This window comes from Macaca thibetana, chromosome 17 (assembly GCF_024542745.1).
Source record: "Macaca thibetana thibetana isolate TM-01 chromosome 17, ASM2454274v1, whole genome shotgun sequence".
NCBI lineage: Eukaryota > Metazoa > Chordata > Mammalia > Primates > Cercopithecidae > Macaca > Macaca thibetana.
This window is the reverse complement of record NC_065594.1, coordinates 5,770,006-5,789,493: the sequence shown is the minus strand read 5'-3', so window position 1 is coordinate 5,789,493 and position 19,488 is coordinate 5,770,006. Positions and strand designations below refer to the sequence as shown.

The 19,488-nt window shown below is 37.4% G+C and overlaps 2 protein-coding genes across 5 annotated transcripts in view; both read right to left on the bottom strand.

Moving 5' to 3' along the window:
* CDK8 (cyclin dependent kinase 8) overlaps positions 1-19,488 on the bottom strand; it is a 152,850-nt gene that overhangs the window by 32,376 nt on the left and 100,986 nt on the right. The gene's annotated exons all lie outside the window — the stretch shown is intronic.
* LOC126940777 (neuronal regeneration-related protein-like) lies at positions 1,727-9,541 on the bottom strand. The gene has a single exon (XM_050766962.1). It carries the CDS (start codon positions 2,048-2,050, stop codon positions 1,838-1,840), a length of 213 nt encoding a protein of 70 aa, XP_050622919.1. The 5' UTR covers positions 2,051-9,541; the 3' UTR covers positions 1,727-1,837.

The window sequence follows — 19,488 nt, the reverse complement described above, 5'->3', positions numbered from 1 at the left end:
GTAATTTATTTTCACTATTGTATAGTCTGCTTTTGTCTGTAACACTGAAACATTAAACTTACCAAAAAAAATTTTTAATGACTACATAACAGTTCACCTTTTGTGTGTGTCATAATTCACTCAATGAAACTATTCTCTAGTTGTTAGACATGTAAATATTTTATAATTTGTAATTAGTACCATCAGTTCTGTGATGGCCATTGCACCATTCTTTGTAATATCTTTTTTTTTTTTTTTTTTTTACAGCTTGCATATTTATTAAACAAATACTACTAAAATACCTAAAACACATTGGGTACTTGTCATGAGTGCATCAGTAAAGATCACATTGTTACAAAAGCCTGCATTTTCAGCAGTACACAACTGCAACTCTACATAAATGCTACAGATGCAGAATACTGTTTTCTTGCTCTATTTACACAGCTGATATACCTATTCTAACCAAGGAGGGAGCGGAGGAATGCACAAGAAACTCAAGCCAATGGGGGAGCAAGAAGAAAACGAAGAAGTGCAGTGCATGCGTCATCGGTGTTGAACAGTCAGAAGCAAAACAGTTCAGAACAAGGCCAGCTCTGTCAAAAGAAGAGCTAAAAGACAGTTATATAAAAATTAAGGTGGGCTTTCAGACCGGCTAACACAACAACATTCCATGAGTAGATAGTATTTTATTTTTGTTTATTCATTTCGTTGGGAGCAAGGACAAAAATGTAAATCTACACCTGGCTTATCAAAATTGCCAAAAAAAGAGTGCTCTGCCTTTTAAAAAAGCATTATGATTTTGTAAAGACATTGGTTTCCAATTTAATATTTGGAAAAGGTGTCATTTTCATATTCCTACTCAGATGCTAGTGTTTTGGGTTTTTTTCAGGGGGAATTTATTTAAAAAGGTTTTGCTCTTTTTTTCCACAAATATCATTTCAAACACAAAGAACCCAAAGAGGCACCTCAAAATGCCTGTAAAATTATTGCTTTTCTTTCTCTAAGTCAGGCAGGCGAGGCTACGGACAGGAAGAGATTTGGTAAGTAAATTAGTTTTGTGATTGCTCCCGCTACCGTGACTGCATGTCCGTGAGTGCCAGTCAACGAGACAATCGTCTCTCACACTCTGGTAGCAGTCGCTCAACCTGCCACACTGAGGAAGAAAGCCACGCTGAAGACACAAGGAAAACAAGTCAGTCCAGTCTAGAGAACAACATTCAGGGAAACAGAGTACCAACACCTTCTTAGAAGATGGAAATAAAAAATAACTCCATCGGCGCTACCTCGCCAAGGAGCATGTTGAAAGTCCAAAATAGCACCACCCATCAGTGTCTCAGGTCCTGTGGCAGCATCTGAGTCACTTACCACAAGGAAACAATGAGTTTCAAACTACTTCTATACATCAAAAGAGTACATGGATAAAATAAAGAGCTATACAAACAACTGATGAACATAAACTACTAGGTTTGTTACATCTAAATGAAAAAAAAGGGGGGACTCAGCCTCTGCAAGTAGTCGGGAGCTGTGTGAGTGAAAAGGCAGGAGTGGACCGGTTGTGTGAGTGCGGTGGGAGTCTGAGCTGTGGAAGACACTGTTGTAGCGAACCAGGCTGAAGGCCCACCTGTCAGGGTTGGAAATGTGGATTCAGACAGTGTGAAATTCTGAGCGTTTTCACCTGAGTCAGAATGATTAAAAACTGAGTTGATGATACCTATTTGTCCACGGTAAAATCTCTAAAGCAAGGCTTAGAGTCCCATAGTTTCTTCTTATACTTGATGATTTACACAGAAAAAAATCCCATATATGATACCATGACCTCATCAATACCCATACACCGTATGTAATACAAATGGAGGTGCTACGATTTAAAAAAGGGGAGGTAACTGATTCTTCGGGAGCGGAGCTCACTGCTGCCCAGTGGAGTCAGGGAGGCAGCGTGTGTCTCATCGTTCTTCTTGCGGTTCACTTCCTTGGGGACTGGAAGTCTTCCCTTAGGAAGCCTTCCCTCCATGTTCTGGTTTGGAAATGGTTCTTGACTGACCCAGTCAAAGAGTTCTGGGTAATAAACCATTTTGAGAATCTTAGTCTTGGGCTTCTCCCTCTCTTCAGTCCAGGGAGACCAACATGTCTCCTCTCTACACTCGGCAGGAATCGGCGGCTCGGGGCCCCGTCAGCGAGCAGCCAAGAGGCGCGCACGCCCCGACACCCTGCACCTGCACCCCAGGCGCCCTGCTCGCTGTGCTGCCCCCACTGTGCCGCTCTTTGTAATATCTTTAAGAAAGTTTGTTAAAAGATTGTTATATCAAACGGAATGATTTTTTTTTTAATTCTTGGTAATTATTGCTTTCTAGAAAGGCTGTAATTATGTTCCAGCAGTTAGTGTTCCTTCATTCATCCAACACAGCAAAGGCCAATTATGTATCAGGTACCATTCTCGGCATGTCATAGTGGGTAACAAAACGAGTAATCTATCACATAAGGAAGACAGACATTAGAAAATGCAAACAAATACATGTTTAAAAAAACCTACCAATTATGATCAGTACAATGAAAGAAAAAGAGAATTAGAATAATGGGGGCAACTAGTGTGTACAGGATGGTGAGGGAAGGTCTCTCTGAGGTGACGTTTAAGGATTGAAGGATGAGAAGGAACTAGCCAGAGGAAAGGGTTACTTATGTATGTGGTACCTAAGCAGGTGTGGACAGAAGAACTTTTCAAACAGAAGTTAAAACAAGAAGGCTCTGAAGTGGTAGATACCTGGTTTTATTCTTGAATAAACCTGGGTTTATTCAAGAAGGCATTTGTGGGTATGGCACAATTCACCGGGGAACACTGGTAGGAAACGTGGTTGCAAAGATAGGTGGGGGCCAGACAGTGCAGGGTCTAGTTGCAGAAAAAATGCTCCTTTCATCTTTAAAAGGAAATTTTATTGAAGAGGTTTGAAGAAGGGAGTTAATGGTTTGACAACATGAATGTTAGTTACGTGCCAAGTCCTCTACACAGATTAATTTTACAGATGAGATGACTAAGGCCAGAAAGGCCTCAGCTGAACTGAGAGTTCATATCAGCAGTTCATACTGGCTCATCAGTAGCAGAGCTAGGGTTCAAATACAGGGAGTGTGGGTCCAGAATCCGCCCTCTGAACTGCTGCATTATACTGTCAGTGCACTGTCAACAACGGAGCACTACCACTTAATAGGAGAAATGGCATCTCCTACATTTCAATGTATAACTTTACTAATAAAATTTAACTTTTAAAAAATACGTTTATACACACAAACTGTGTACATGTATATTAAATTAACTACATCATTTGTGGTCTGACTTGTGGTTAGTCTTGGTGTTTTTCTAAATGGCTTTTATGATCTATTATTATTTCTTTTTCTAATATGTTCAAAAAGTTTTTCTGTTTTAATGTGCCTTTCAAACAACTGGTTTAAAGCAATATGTTTCTGCCTATTTGTACAATTCCACATTATTCTAATATTGGGGTGTTTTAATTCGCAATGAATGTATACATTTCACTCAAGAGTCTCTACTTTCAAACTCTGTATTAAATAGCACATTTTTCAACTTATGCTAACAATAAAATTTTTAGTTTTCTATTATTATGTTCTGAGATTAATATAGACTTGTGCCTTTGTCATTACTTACCATGCATATCTTTATTTCTAGTACACACTGAACTTTCCTAGACACACACATTTTTGAGTGGTTATTTGAAAAATATACTCTCTTATATATCCCTAAATGCCATGTAACCTATTAAATTACATTGCTGTAATCTATAATTTTTGCTCATTATTTAAAAATTTTTGTCATAATCTGATAGAAAATGTCAAGGTGTGGCCGGGCACAGTAGCTGTAGCTCATGCCTGTATCTCAGCACTTTGGGAGGCAGAGGCGGGTGGATCACTTGAGGTCAGGAGTTTGAGACCAGCCTGACCAACATGGTGAAACCCAGTCTCTACTAAAAACACAAAAAATTAGCTGGGCATGGTGGTGTGAGCCTATAATGCCAGCTGCTCAGGAGGCTGAGGCAGGAGAATCACTTGAACTTGGGAGGTGGAGGTTGCAGTGAGCCGAGATCGTGCCATTGCACTCCAGCATGGGCAAGAGGGAGAGGCTCCGTCTCAAAAAAAAAAGAGTCAAGGTACACATTTCTATTTCTTTTTGTACAATTGGCAAACTGAAGAGACTATTAGTTCTCTGCTGTATTTTCACTACTTTAATCCTTCTGCTATAATAAAATATGTTTCAGTCTTTTGAAATAAACTGTATCTGATACTATGATGATAACTTCTATATTCCAACAGATACAGGAGACTTCAGACTGGTAGTTCACCAACTTTCTTCTCCCCCTAAATACTGAGGAATATGATGGATTTCTTCAGAAAATGAGGAAATACAGTTAGGTGATTAAGAATAAAGCTGAAAAAATCAGGAATGCCACTAGCTATTAGTTATGTAACCTTAGCCTCCATTTCTTCATCTATAAAAATATGGATAAAAATAATGACAATCTAATGTTGTCAGACAGACTAAAAGTGACTTACATGAAAGGCTTTAACAAGATGCTTGATATATAAAAGTCATAAATACATTATAATGAAAATTAAGATGGCAGCTCACACTATAATCTGTTAACAATGATTCACTACTGCAGTGATTCTTAAGTAAAAACTTCTGGGGCTGGGGGTTCAGGGGATGGGACTCATGCATGATTGGATAAGGCCCGCAAGATGAACTTTCTATACCTCCCATGAGATGCCCCTAATTGTCTATGATCAGTTTCTAGCTTCTAGTCTACGCCTGAAAGCTATCAGCAACATTTCTTAAAAAATTAAACAAAAATAAACATTTCTTATAGAAAATCAAAAGAAAGGCATACAGAAAGTGAAGTTTACCTGAAATCCTACCTCACAAAGTTAGATCATTATAAACATTTTGTTGGACACAGTTCCAGATTTCTCTAAATCTACATTTTTTACATGTAATCTAAACATCTTATCAAGGCTCTTTTGATTCCTGTTTTTGTTTACTCAACAGTGAATAAATCTCTTGGCCTCTCTCTCTGTATACATATAGAAATTGGTTTAGCAGTTGGATAGCACTATGGCATTTGTCCTGTTTTACTTAATCAATCCCGTACCATGACTGTTTATTTCTGAGCCAGAACTGTTTCAGAACACTGTTAAATAACAGTGGTGCTAGAACATTAGAAGTATATAAAAGCTGCTGATTTGGGATATAAGATGAAACAGGGGATATATACTTTCGATGCTTGGAAGTTTCCTTTTCTTATTTTATTAAGAATTTCAACCAGAAATGAACACTGACATTCACCAAATATTGAATTTTGTGTTATATTTATGACTACTAAGATAACCATAAGGTTATCTACCCTGCACTATTAATAAGATGAATTTTGTTAAGAGGTTTCCAAATATGGAATCATCCACACATTCTTAAAATGCACTTCACTGACTTAGACCTTAAGTTCACCCGGAACTTATTTGCTAATATTTTATTTAAGACATATGCATAAATATTTACAGATGATAATGGTTTAGGGTTGAGGCATTTTCTTTATCAGGTTCTATGTCAGTGTTACGCTTTCTTCCTATAAAGTTATTAAGGAAATGTTTCTTCTTTTACACAACTCTAGAACAATTTACATAATGTAGGATTATTTGTGTGAGGATTTGAAGCAACAGTGACACTATCTGCATTTTGTACATTTCTTAGAGGCAGTCCTGTGACAAATGTCTTTCTTCCATAGTTACTGATATATTTATTGACCTTTTCTAGGGCCAATTGTGGTAATTTGTACTTTATTTTAAAATGCTCACTCAATCCAGAGCTCCATAGAACATCTAAATAGCATAATAAATTACTAAAGAAATTGAAATGATAGTCAAAAGTCGTCCAACCGACCGAGTATGGTGGCTCACGCCTGTAATCCCAGCACTTTGGGAGCTGAGCCGGGTGGATCACAAGGTCAGGAGATTGAGACCATCCCGGCTAACATGGTGAAATCCCATCTCTACTAAAAAAATACAAAAAAAAAAAAAAAAAAAATTAGCCAGGCGTGGTGGCAGGCGCCTGTAGTCCCAGCTACTCAGGAGGCTGAGGTAGGAGAATGGCGTGAACCCGGGAGGCGGAGCTTGCAGTGAGCTGAGATCCGGCCACTGCACTCCAGCCTGGGCGACAGAGCAAGACTCCGTCTCAAAAAAAAACAAAAACAAAAACAAACAAACAAAAAATCAATCATCCAGCCTCAGTTCAGTGCACCAGAATAAGAGTTTTACAGACGGACTTCTACCTTTTTTTTTTTTTGAAACAGGATCTCACTCTGTCACCCAGGCTGGAGTGTGGTGGTGTGATCTTGCCTCACCACAACTTTAGCCTCCCGGGATCAACGATCCTCCCACTTCAGCCTCCTGAGTAGCTGAGACCACAGGTCTGCATCACCACGCCTGGCTAATTTCTGCATTTTGTTTTTTTTTTTTTTGTAGAGACGGCATTTCACCATGTTGCCCAGGCTGGTCTTGAACTCCAGGGCTCAAGCAATCCTCCCACCTCGGCCTCCCAAAGTGCTGGGATTACAGGCATGAGCTGCCGAGCCTGGCTGACTTTTACTAACTTTCAAGGAACAAATAATTCCTATATTATACAAACTATTCCAGAGACTAAAAGTGTCTTCTGAGGCTAATATAATCATGATAACAAAACAGGATAAAGGTAATATATAAACAGAAGATTACTGACCAAACTTATTTGTGAAAAAAGACAAAGTATTAGCAAGGGGAATCTACCAGTAAATGAAAAAAAAAAAAAAAAATCCTGACAGTAGTGTTGGTCCCACTGCAAGGAGGGTTCAACATTAAAAACAAAAGAAAACCGTATGAATGTAATTTACCATATTAATGGATTAAAGGCAATAACTGCATGGTCATCCCAGAGGATGCAGAAAAAGCATTATCTATTATGGATTTAGAAACAAACAACTTAACCAGGCATAGAAGGGAACATCTTTAACCTTATATTTAACTAAAACCCCAGAGTAAATATCATATCTAATAGTGAAACTTAAGAATTCTCCTTCAAGACAGAAATAAGTCACTTCTATTATATTTGCCAATGTATTAGTGAGTAAGTCCTAACTATTACTATATGGCAAGAAGAAAATGCATTTCATGGATTCCAATGTATACTTTTCTTTTTAAATCTTAGAATTTCTGAAAGCAGATATGTCTCATAACCTCTGTGGTGTGACAGTGAACTGGAGCATGTTTTCTTTCTTAGTGGTACATAAAACAATGGTGCAGCTTTCACTGCAGAAAAAAGACATCATACTGTATGATGTGTTTAAGAAAGATTTTGAATATATCGGTCTCCCAGGTGGGAAGCTATTGAGGAATTTTAAATAGGGGAATGACATGATGTGATTTAGTTTTTAGAGAGATCATTTTGTTTGCAGTTATTAGATCAAACAAACACAAGACAACAAGAGAGGAAGATCACTGGGGAGTTTCTGCAGTAATCCAAGTGGCCTGAATTAGAGTAGTGGTGAAACGGTGAGAAGTGAGGCCATGAGGCAATTACTGGAGTCTGAGAAATTTGACTGTGTAAAATGTGGGGTCTAGTTACAGGTAGGGTAAATAGATATTAATGAAATGGACAAGGTGAATCTCTACAACTAGCAATCCCCATGCCCATCTGGGCAATCCAAATCCATTTTCTGGCAGCAGAATATTCTGAAATCTCCTTGTTAGATGGCAAATGATTTACTGGATTGATCCAGGGACACTGGGCTAGAAGTCCAGAATCGCTGCCAAATCTGCCCTTCCTTTCATGGATTCCTGCCCTTGAAAATAAGCACTACAGTTGACTCTTCTTTGAGAAAAAATACCAGGCAGATGATAAGGACCAATTGCCAATTGTGCTTTATTCAAATTTGAGTTACAATAAGGTCTCACGATAGCTGGATCTGAGATGTTTTGAAGGGAAGAGATGACAAAAAAAGTCCACTTATTCATTCACTAAGTTATTTATGGGCATCCAATCACCGTGTGACATTCTGGATAGTGATGATAAAGGAGTAAACAAAATGGATAAAGCTCTTAATCCTCATGTACTTACTTAATATTCACAGAGCGACTTGAAAAGTGAAATGTACTTAATGAACATTTACTATGTGCCAGTCTTCACATCAATCTCTACCCAAAGGAAAAAACAAATAGGTCTGGCCCCATTTTATAGCTGAGAAAAGTGACAGAGAGGTTAATGCTTCCCATGGTAACATAATTAAGTGGTAGAACCAAGATGCAAACAAACCTCAGGTCCACTATAATAGGGGCTTAATTTTTCCTCTTTGGCCCATGATGATTAAAAAAAAAATTATTCAAGGATACATAACCCAAGATTTTCTATCGCTCCCTACCATGCGCAACCCTTTCCTATTTTTCTTCTGAATTTCTCATTTTGTTGTTCTTTATTTCACTCTACCTTTTATTTTTGGATTTCCCTTAGCCCCTCTTTAGCATCAAGGTTCAGACATTTGTTTTTGTTTTTTGTTTGTTTTTCAGACAACATTTGATTTTACCATCTAGTGTTAACCAGAAGAGGGAAAAAAACAGAAAACCAATCAAGGAAGAGAGGGCCCAAAGGATGAATATTAGGAATTCCAAATTTCTGACTCTACATTCTAAGGACTACAGCTGTGTACCAGTAAGTTTACTCTAGTAAGACAGAAAGTTAGCCATGATGGAAGTGTTCAACCAGTGTCAGGAGGGTTGTCTGCCCCGGATATTACCAAGAATCACTACAGCAGCTAAGAGACTGGAATTGTCTGTTGCTGCTAAGATGCCTTCCAACTTTAAGGCCTATTAGTCTGTGAAATTAGGGAAAACAAAAAATGACCTTTATTTCAAATGGTTCAAGATGTTTACATAAACAGATGTTTAAACTAATGAGCTTTCAAAAATTAGCAGTCTGTCTTCCCACCTTCTATATTTTTGTTAAATAGGCATCTTAAACTACAATGACCTGAATTACAAGCCTGTCTGTGATTGAAAAGACTGGAAATTAGAATAGAAATTGATTTTAGAAATTCACCCATCTATTTGAGAACAGAGAGGAATCTTCAGAATACGTACCTAATTAAAAGTATTATACTTTTAGTAAGATAAAAATCTGGAGGCAAGGTATATATAAATTAACTAATAAAAAATAGACATAGGTCGTATAACAAAGTGATCACTACTAAAAGCGAAGGTAAAATCCAGTTGTACTGGGGGAGTAGGAGACTTTAATAAACGAACATTTCTTTCAATAGTTACTTCAATAACGGTCACTGATTTTACATCTATTTGTATTGAGGAAACTTCTCATTTTATTAAATCTTAAAAAAAATTCCTGTATGTTGATTCGAACAACATTTATAAAAATGTACACAAGATCTTGAACTTCTGGATTGAGCTGATTTTGAAGTATGGTTCACTGCTTGTGCTTGTTTCTGCAGGAAGACTTACTTTTGTTCTCTTATTTGACCATTTCTCATTTGCTTGTATCCAGTAAAGAGATATGGTCATCAAACTGAAAAAGATTTAATGAAAGCTTTATGTGGACAAGGGCACCAATGACTTAAAATAGGTTTAGATATAACAGCTTTAGCTAAGAGAAAATCTTATCTAATATATTCCATCTTTAAAGATTCAGGTACTTTTGCAAATCTTCAGAAGTCTGGAAAATAACTCTAAAACCTGACTCTATTACTAGAAAGTTAGACTGCAATATTAATTTTTATGGTTTTTTTCACAGTATAATTCAGAGTATTCTGAAACTCTCTTTGGAAAAACCATTTCCTGGTATTCTGATATGAATATATTTGTTTTGCTAATGTGAAAGTCTAAAGGTCAAAAGAGAAAAACTGAGGGGTCACCATTAATATCATATTAAATCAAGTAATAGCTTATGTAAGATGCAGGCGGAGATATGAAAAGTTCTTGTCTCCATATCAGTCCCGGTTCTGGGAAACACACTGCTGTGGATGACACTATATTTTGCTTATAAAAATGGGAGAAGTTATATCAAATATATAATGATGTATCACATCAATTGTGCTATGAATGGAGAAAAACTCAGATAACCCTCTACTTCAAGTCAGTTTCCAGGGTCACAGAAAAACATCTTAAAGAAACCCTATTTAAAACAAAATCTTGATAATTTAGAATAACCATTCTCGATTGGTGAGATGTTTGACTAAGTAATATGCAACCAAATGATATAATATTTTTATCAACTTGTAACCTACCCATATAAACATATATGCTATTTGCAATTCTGACATTTAATAAAATGAAGTGGGCCACTTTTCAGTACATTGTGCATGCTCAGTAGCAAAATTAAGCAAACATGGCATATACCTAAAAGCCAAATGGGTTGTTTATAATCAGTTTACAGAAGGAAAATTGTCCAGTTGGTCATTTAAGTAAGAATACTTTAAAATAAGCACAACAGTCATAATGTTAACTAAAATTAATACAAATCTCATTTAAATTTGCCTTAGTCAGTTGTTACCAAACCCATGTTTTATCTGCAAGCCTAAATTTTATGGTTGCAATCTTAGCTATTTTATTAGCTACCCAATTAAGTAAGTTACAATTAGAATAAATCCTTGGAGTTCCCAACAAACAAAGCGAATCTCAAGTCATGAGCATTAATTAAACCTAACAACTAAAAAGCATTTTTCCTTCAAAAAGCTCTGTTTTCAACAGACTTAACAGGTTCCCAACTCTCATTTCAGGGAAGCTACTACAGCACAGATAAGGAACAACAGTGAGAACAGAGGTCTAGAATGCAGACTGCTCTTTCCCACGGTTCCATGGCTGTTGCTCTGCCTCTTTCAGTCTATGGGTAATTTCAGGGTCCTTTCTGCTTGGTTTTTCTTTTCTAAAGAATTTACTGATGCCTCTGTTTAAAAAGAAAGAAAGTGTATATATATATGGCTGTTTTTAAAAAATAACAATCACCCTTTACCAACATAAAATATACTAAACCACATAAATATTACATGTGAGTTTTAACAACACATTAAATAAACATTTTCTTCAGTTTTATGATCCAGATTAAAACACTTTTTCCCTCTGATTGTAACAATAAGGTATGTTAACTACAAACTATTCCAACAATTTGAAAGGTATAGAAGGAAGAAAGTGAAACTTTCCTGAAATTCTACCACCATTATACAATCCCTCCTAACCACTATTCAAAATGATTTTATTATCAATGTCAAAAAGTTTGCATAAAACATTAAGGTTCTATAATTTGCGGCTGAGTATTTTCTAGTACAATGGCTTCCAAACCTTTTTCAACACAACCCACAGGAAAATTTAATATTACGTAACACATTTAATATACATGATAATAATGACAAATATGTATATTTTGTCAAAAGTTTCATGAAACAGTAATTACCCTTAACATATATGATACACTCTCATATTTATTCTGATTCATTAAAAACAACAACAACAAAAACTGATTGTGTTGTGTGATTTCCTGATTTGTTTATGGTTTATAATCTGCAATTTAAAAATCACCGACCTAGAGGAAAAACCCTAAATTCCGTAGTCCAGCTTTGCTACAGTTCTCTGAATAACCATAATGAAGTTATTTAGCCTCTTTACTTCTCAGTTTTTCCACTTACTAGTAGTAGAGTTGAGCAGACAATAAGAAAATATACCTCAAACAAAAACAAAAATGTCGTATAACATGGACAAATATTAGTATCAGTAAGTAAAACACATGAGGTGTTTTTTTACTTTGCCACTCAAATAAAAAGAATCAGACTCAAAATTCCTTAATAATTCATCATGCTATCATCAATACACAGTAAGAGGGCTTGATAAAGTGTGCCCTATGAAACTGAGTTTGAGTCAATGGCTCACTCCAAGATTTTAATCCTATTTAATAGTTGCTAGGAAACCAACATATCCTTCATCAAGGACACATGAAGTCCCACTAAGAGATTCCAAACTACCCAGTATAATTAAAATAAACTGCAGGCCAGCAGCACTATCAGATTTAAAAAGCAATAATAAATCAGGCTGAGCAAGGTTGTTGGTGCCTGTAATCCCAGCACTTTGGGAGGCCAAGGCGGAAGAACTGCTTGAGCCCAAGAGCCCAAGAGTTTGAGACCAGCCCGGGCAACACAGCAAGACCTCGTCTCTACCAAAAACAAAACAAAACACAGCTTATTTTTTTCAAAATAAGCTTGACATGAGTAGCACATCTCTACTGAAACACTCCCAAAGGAAATATCTAGAGATTTCCTAGAAAGTTTTACTATGACATTAAAAATCACTATTTTGAATTAGTTAAGAGCAGGAGTGGCCAACCAGCAGATGGCTGCAATAGTTAAAATACTCCAAATTTCTATACAATCTTGTAATTGAGCTTGAAAACAATAATAAAAACACTACAATGAAGAGTTATAGTATATCTCACTTAACATTCTATGCCATTTAGTAAAACAGGACTATGATACGCACTGTGTGCCTGCTAGTTCCAAGTTAACTACCGCTATGATAAATAGTTACTGCATTAAGGTAACTATTAAAATGAAATTTTGGATATCAGATACTTTAAAACATGGAAAACATTAATAACCATATGAGAATGTGATACAGACTGTGATGGTTGATTTAAGGTGTCAACTTGACTAAAGAATACCCAGACAGCTGGTAAAGCATTATTTCTGGGTATTTCTGTGAAGGTGTTTCCGGAAGAGACTGGCATTTGAAAGAGTAGACTGAAGTGGAAAAATCCACCTTCAAGTAAAGTACATCGATGGATGCCATCTTATTAGGTGAGGGCCCAGATGGAACAAAAAGGCAGAGGAAAGGCAACTTCTCTTTCCTCTGGAGCTGGGATACTTTTCTTCTCCTGCTCTTGGAAACCAGAACTCTCCATCCTCTGGCCTTTGGACTCTGGGGCTTGTACCAGCAGCACCCCTGGCTTCTCAAGCTTTTGGCCTCTGACTGAGAGTTATGCCATCAGCTCCCTTGTTCTCGGGCCTCTGGATTTAAACTAAACCATGCTACCAGCTTCCCTGTTTCTTCAGCTGGCAGGTGGCGTGTCATGGGACTTCTCAGCCTCCATAATTGCATAAGCCAATTTCTCTAGTAAATGCCCTGTCATCTATCTACCTCCCTACCTCCCTATCATCCACTCATCCATCTACCTATCTATCCTATTGATTCTGTTTCTCTGGAGAACTCTAATACATGTACTTTACAAAAATTAATGGCTAATAGGCCAGTCATATAACTACTACTCTACTTTCTATTAATTTTCTTAGAAAATACATCAAAACCAAGTCTTTAATACTTAGATGTTGATTTAAGTATAAATCATTCCTGTGGTCTGATACAGCTTTATGAATACTTTCAACAAAAAGCATTAAATACAGCCAACACTAAGTGCATTAGAAAATTTATTTACAAAATGGCTGTGTGTGATGGCTCACGCCTGTAATCCTGGCACTTTGGGAGGCCGAGGCAGGAGGATCTCTTGAGCCCAGGAGTTCAAGACCAGCCTGGGCAACACAGTGAGACTCTGTCTCAAAAAAAAAAAAAAAAAAAGAAAGAAAGAAAAGAAAAAGAAAGAAAAGAAAATTATTTTAAAAAATGAAAGCAGCCCCAAAATGAGCAACTATGAGCTAGAAATTAGAGATGGTCTCCAACTTACAATGGCGTGACTTATAATTTTTTGTCTTTTAAGATGATGTGAGAGCAATATTCATTCAGTTAAAAACTGTACTTCCAGTACTCATACAACCATTGTTTTTCATTTTCAGTATAGTATTCAATAAATCACATGAGACACTCAACACTTTATTATAAAATAGGCTTTGTGTCAGATGATTTTACCCAACTGTAGGCTGATTGAAGTGTTCTGAGTGTGTTAACATGCTAAACTAATCTCTGATGTGTGGTAGGTAAGGTATATGAAATGCATTTTAGACTTACAATATTTTCAACTTATGAGGGGTTTATTGAGATGTAACCCCATTGTTAAGTCAAGGAGCATCCATAAATATATTATGACAAGTAACAGATTGGTGAGTTAAACGCAGTGTAAAACTGAAATATAAGAGTTCCAAGATCAGAACAGTTAGTATGTTTAGAAGAAGGTAGGCATTGCCATCTTATCTGCAATTAAAGAATTTACTCAGAAGGAACCTTAAGACGTTTTTGAAGAAAGTGAGGCATGTATATGAACTATGATACTAATGTTCCAACCTTAAGATTAAAGAAAAAAATTGGGAAAAATAAGTAACATAAAGAGAACATCAGAACAAACAGGAAAAGGGTCAGCAAATAGGTTTCATTGAGTGAAACAAAAATATTGCATATAAAAATAGAGCAATAAAAGAGATCAATAGGTCAATATCATTAGTTGAATGGTCTTTGAACTGACTAGTAAGAGCTGAGTTCTTTTGGGTAGCAAGAGGGAAGCAGCTGAAAGGATTTAAAATGCAGTATAGATGGGGGAAGCTTTTGTACATCACTTCACTGCAGTAAATCATAGTAGAGATAAAAGGGTACTAAAAAGAAATGCAAAAGGATATGCATGTGTCTGTAGATATGCATAAGCATTAGATAAAATCAGAAATAACCTTGGAAGCCACTTTGTTTCTGTTACAAGTAAGCTAGTTCATTCATTCAACAAACATAGGCAATACTATATACACAAATTGTGTATTTTATTAGGCATTGGGAGGGATACAAACACAGAGTTAAGACATGGTCTTTGCCCTCAGGAGTTTATAATCAAATAGATTACCATATTACCAAAACTAGTAAGTGCCCCATAGGTGGTTCAAAGCAGCTGTAATAGGATTTTAGATGTAAACATTCTCATTTTCAGCTAGGGTTACTAGAGAGAGCTTTAATTTCAAGCTATGAAGATGAAGGGAGGAGGGGATTCAGGCAGGCAGGGCAACCTCTGGGTTGGCTAGAAAATGAGCTTAAGGAGTGAGATAGGGAAAGAAAAGAAGATTGGAGCTGGACTACATATCAGTCTTCACTTAGATTCACAAATACCAGCATATTTGACAGTGTGTTTCAATTTTCTTTTTGTAGAGACGGGGTCTCACTATGTTGCCCAGGCTGGTCTCTAACTTCTGGCCTCAAGCAATCCTACCTTGGCCTCCTAAAGCGCTGGGATTACAGGCATGAGCCATCATGCTTTGCCTCAAATTTTTAATTTATCACAGAATTCTTCCCAGTAAAAGACATATTAACTGACTCTGAAATTTATTTCACAAACTGAATGAGAAAAGCATTTCTATCTTTTTTAAGTTTTATAAAAAATAGTTTGAAGTTCTACTGAAATCAGTTCTACTGCAAGAGGCCAGGCTGGGCTTAGTGGATTATCCCTGTAATCCAGCAATTTGGCAGGTCGAGGCAGGTGGATCTCTTGAGGTCAGGAGTTGGAGACCAGCCTGGCCAACATGGCAAAACCCTGTCTCTACTAAAAATACAAAAATTGGCCGGGTGTGGTGGTACACACCTGTAATCCCAGCTACTTGGGAGACTGAGGCAGGAGAATCACTTGAACCCGGGAGGCGGAGGTTCAAGTGAGCTGTGATCATGCCATTGCAGTACAGCCTGGGCAACAGAGTGAAGACTCCATCTCAAAAAAAAGAAAAAAAAAAAATGAGGCCACATAGCTGCAGTTAGTGAACCCGCCTAGATGCTCTCAAAATGGTGACAACGCAGGCTTCAGTAGTGAAAACCCGCTCATACCTTTGTCCATGTATTTTAACTCTATCTAGAAAGGAAGACTACTTTTTCAGAAACAGTTCAGATACAATTGCCAAATCAAACCTGCGCATCTACAAAATAGTATCAATACAATTTTGATGCATCATGTCTTGTTATCTGACTGGACTAAGAAAAATCACCAAACTGAATCCAATCAGGCTAAGACTTCAAACTTTTCTTTATTATGAATCACTTAAACATATTTTCTCCCAGTGTCTTTTATTGTGGTAAAATCCACGTAACATAACATTTATCAACCATTTTAAGTGTACAGTTCAGTATTAAATGCACATTCATAATGTTGTGCAACCACCATACATCTCCAAACTCTTTTCATCCTGCAAAACTGAAACTCTGTATCCATTAAACAATAACGCCCCGTAACTGCCCCCCTCCACTCAGCCCTAGCAACCACCATTCTACTTTCTGTTTCTGTGAATCTGACTGCTCAGGTACCTCATGAAAGTGGAATCATACGGTACTTATCCTTTTGTGACTAGCTTATTTCATTTAGTATAATGTCCTCAAGGTTCATCCTTGTACATATGTCAGAATTTCCTTCCCCAAAAGAAACTGTGTAATTTTTATTTTACATACAGAGTCTTACTCTGTTGCCCAGGCTGGAGTGCAGTGGCACAATCACAGCTCACTGCAGCCTCAAACTCCTGGGCTCAAGTGACCCTCCCACCTCAGCCTCCCAAGTAGCTGGGACCACAGGTGCATGCTACCACACCCAGCTAATTTTTATGTTTGTGGATATGGGGTTTCACTATATTGCCCAGGCTGAGAGTGTCCTTCCTTTTTTAAGATTGAATAATATTCCATTGTATGTACATACCCATTTTGTTCACCCATTCATCCACTGATGGACACTCGGGTTGCTTCTACCTTTTGGCAAGCTACTGAGAAGAATGCTACTATAAACATGCATTTACAAATACCTCTCTGAGACTCTGCTTTGAATTATTTGGGGTGTATACCCAGAAGTGGAATGGCTGGATCACATGGTAATCTTATTTTTAATTGTTTTAGAAACTACCACTGTGTTTTCCACAGCAGCTGTATTATTTTACATTCCTGACAACGGTGTTAAAAAGTTCAATGTATCTTTACTTGTTTCCACAGTATTTCCCACTTAGTCAGCTTTATAATACGAGGTAAAATTCTTAGACTGCTTAAACCCAATACTCCTATTTTGGTAACAGCAGGGAGAGAGGAGGAAAGGACAGGGCAAAATAACTTACCTCACATTATTTTAACTTGTGCTTCTTGTTTATTCACTTATATAGAATAATTTTTTTTTTTTTTTTTTTGAGACCGAGTCTGGCTCTGTCGCCCAGGCTGGAGTACAGTGGCACAATCGCGGCTCACTGCAAGCTCCGCCTCCCAGGTTCACGCCATTCTCCTGCCTCAGCCTCCCTAGTAGCTGGGACTACAGGCGCCGCCACCATGCCCGGCTAATTTTTTTGTATTTGTTTTAGTAGAGATAGGGTTTCACCATGTTAGCCAGGATGGTGGTCTCAATCTCCTGACCTCGTGATCCGCCCGCCTCGGCCTCCCAAAGTGCTGGGATTACAGGCGTGAGCTACTGCACCCAGCCGAGGATGAATAATTTTATGTGTGAACTTGGCTGGACCATAGTGCCCAGATGTTTGGTCAAACATTATTCTGAATGTTTCTGTGAAGGTGCTGTTGGATGAGGTTAACATTTAAATCAGTGGACTTTGAGTAAAACACATAAGGACTACCATTCTTAACACGGATATGCCTCATCGAATCAGTTGAAAGCCTTCATGGAACAAGACTGACCTCCCCTGAGCAAGAAGGAATTCTGCCAGCAGACTGTCTTTGGACTAGAGCTAAACCTTCTTCCTGGGTCTCCAGCCTGTAGCCTGCTCTGCAGATTCTGGATTTACCAAGCTTCCACAACTGCATGTGCCAATTCCTTAAATAAATCATTCTCCATCTATGTATAAACACCTTGTTGGTTCTGTATCTCTGGAGATGCAGTATCCTGAGCAGTATAGACGGTAATACCAGAACCAGGACTATAGCAGACGGGTAGTCAAACTATTTTCCCTTCCCAAGGAGGGAAGGAGAATAAACAAAGAAAGGGGAAGAGAGTCGTCAAGGGAAGGAACAAAGCTAACGCAACAGACATAACTTTGTTCTCATTTATCTCTAGTGGACACAGACAAATTAAGTGTATAAGCAACAACTTACATATACACATTTTAATGATCTAAAACTAAAAAGTTTGGTTTGGATCAATAAATTACTTCACAAAATAAATACTGCCTATGTTTCTCTTCTGGTCCATATTTCTTAAAACACTCATACATTTACACTGATTACGACTCTCAGCCCAAAAAGACTTCCAGAATTAAGAAATCTCTATTTTCCCACCAAGGATGACAGATTTCAGTTACTGATTTGCTACTATGTGATGATTAATAGCAACCAGATAAATCGTTATTTATTAAATAGGATTGTTAATTTTAAAAGCTCAACTATACATATCAAAGAACTTCATAACTCTACCATCTCAAACCAGTATTTCTATTAATTAATAAAGCCAATTTTATTAAACAAAAACATCAATAACATTCCAGAGTATTATTAAAATGGTGTTTTTAGGGTGTCTGTGCCAATTATCCACCTTAATATGAAGTTTCTTGTGGCATGTCAGCACCTCAACCAACTGGTCCAATTCATAGCATTAGAAGTCTATGAAGAGAGTTAAGGTCAGCATTGTCACATTTGATCTAAATCTGACTAAACAGGAGTAAAGAATATAATGAACTATTAATTTTTGTTTTGATAGGGTAAATATTTCATATGCAACTAACAACAAATATTTGAGAAGAACAAGTTAAAAAAAATTATGTTATATAGCTTCTGAACAATGTTCTTTTTTTTTTCTTTTTGAGACGGAGTCTCGCTCTGTCACCCAGGCTAGAGTGCGGTGGCACAATCTCGGCTCACTGCAACCTCTGCCTCGCGGGTTCAAGTGATTCTCTTGCCTCAGCCTCCCAAGTAGCTAGGATTACAGGCATGTGCCACCATGCCCGGCTAATTTTTGTATTTTTAGTAGAGACGGAGTTTCACCATCTTGGCCAGGCTGGTCTCAAACTCCTGACCTCATGATCCACCCACCTCAGCCTCCCAAAGTGCTGGGATTACAGGCGTGAGCCACCGCGCCCGGCTGACCAATGTTCTTGAGAGTTAATATGATATTACTACATATATTAGAATCAAATGTAGCTATTGTTCAAACACTATAAACGTCAAAACTTTAAAGCTTTTTCAGTTGGCAGGAAGGTGCTCACATTTTAAAATGTACATATATGGTAAATGAGTTTTTCCTTCAGAATTTGAAAGGTGGGCATCTGAACCAGTAGGATCTAGGTTAGAGGCAAAGGCTGTCATTTTCATGAAACAATGGTTCAGTGGATTTCTGTGTGCCTGAGATACACAGAAGAGACAGACATTTATAAAGAATACTAAGAAGTCATGCACAGAAAATACGGAAAATCTCACTCAAATATGGAAATCAAAGAAGATAGCAGTAGACACCGCAGAACTTTTTGGATTAATAAACTTTAAATAATGGCAAGAGGGATGGAGGAGTAAGAGTGATTTGCCTCACTGTAGAGAAATACTTTATTACTG

Coding starts and splice junctions, on each gene's coding strand:
- LOC126940777 (XM_050766962.1), bottom strand. CDS start 2,050: ATGGTTTATTACCCAGAACTCTTTGACTGGGTCAGTCAAGAACCATTT.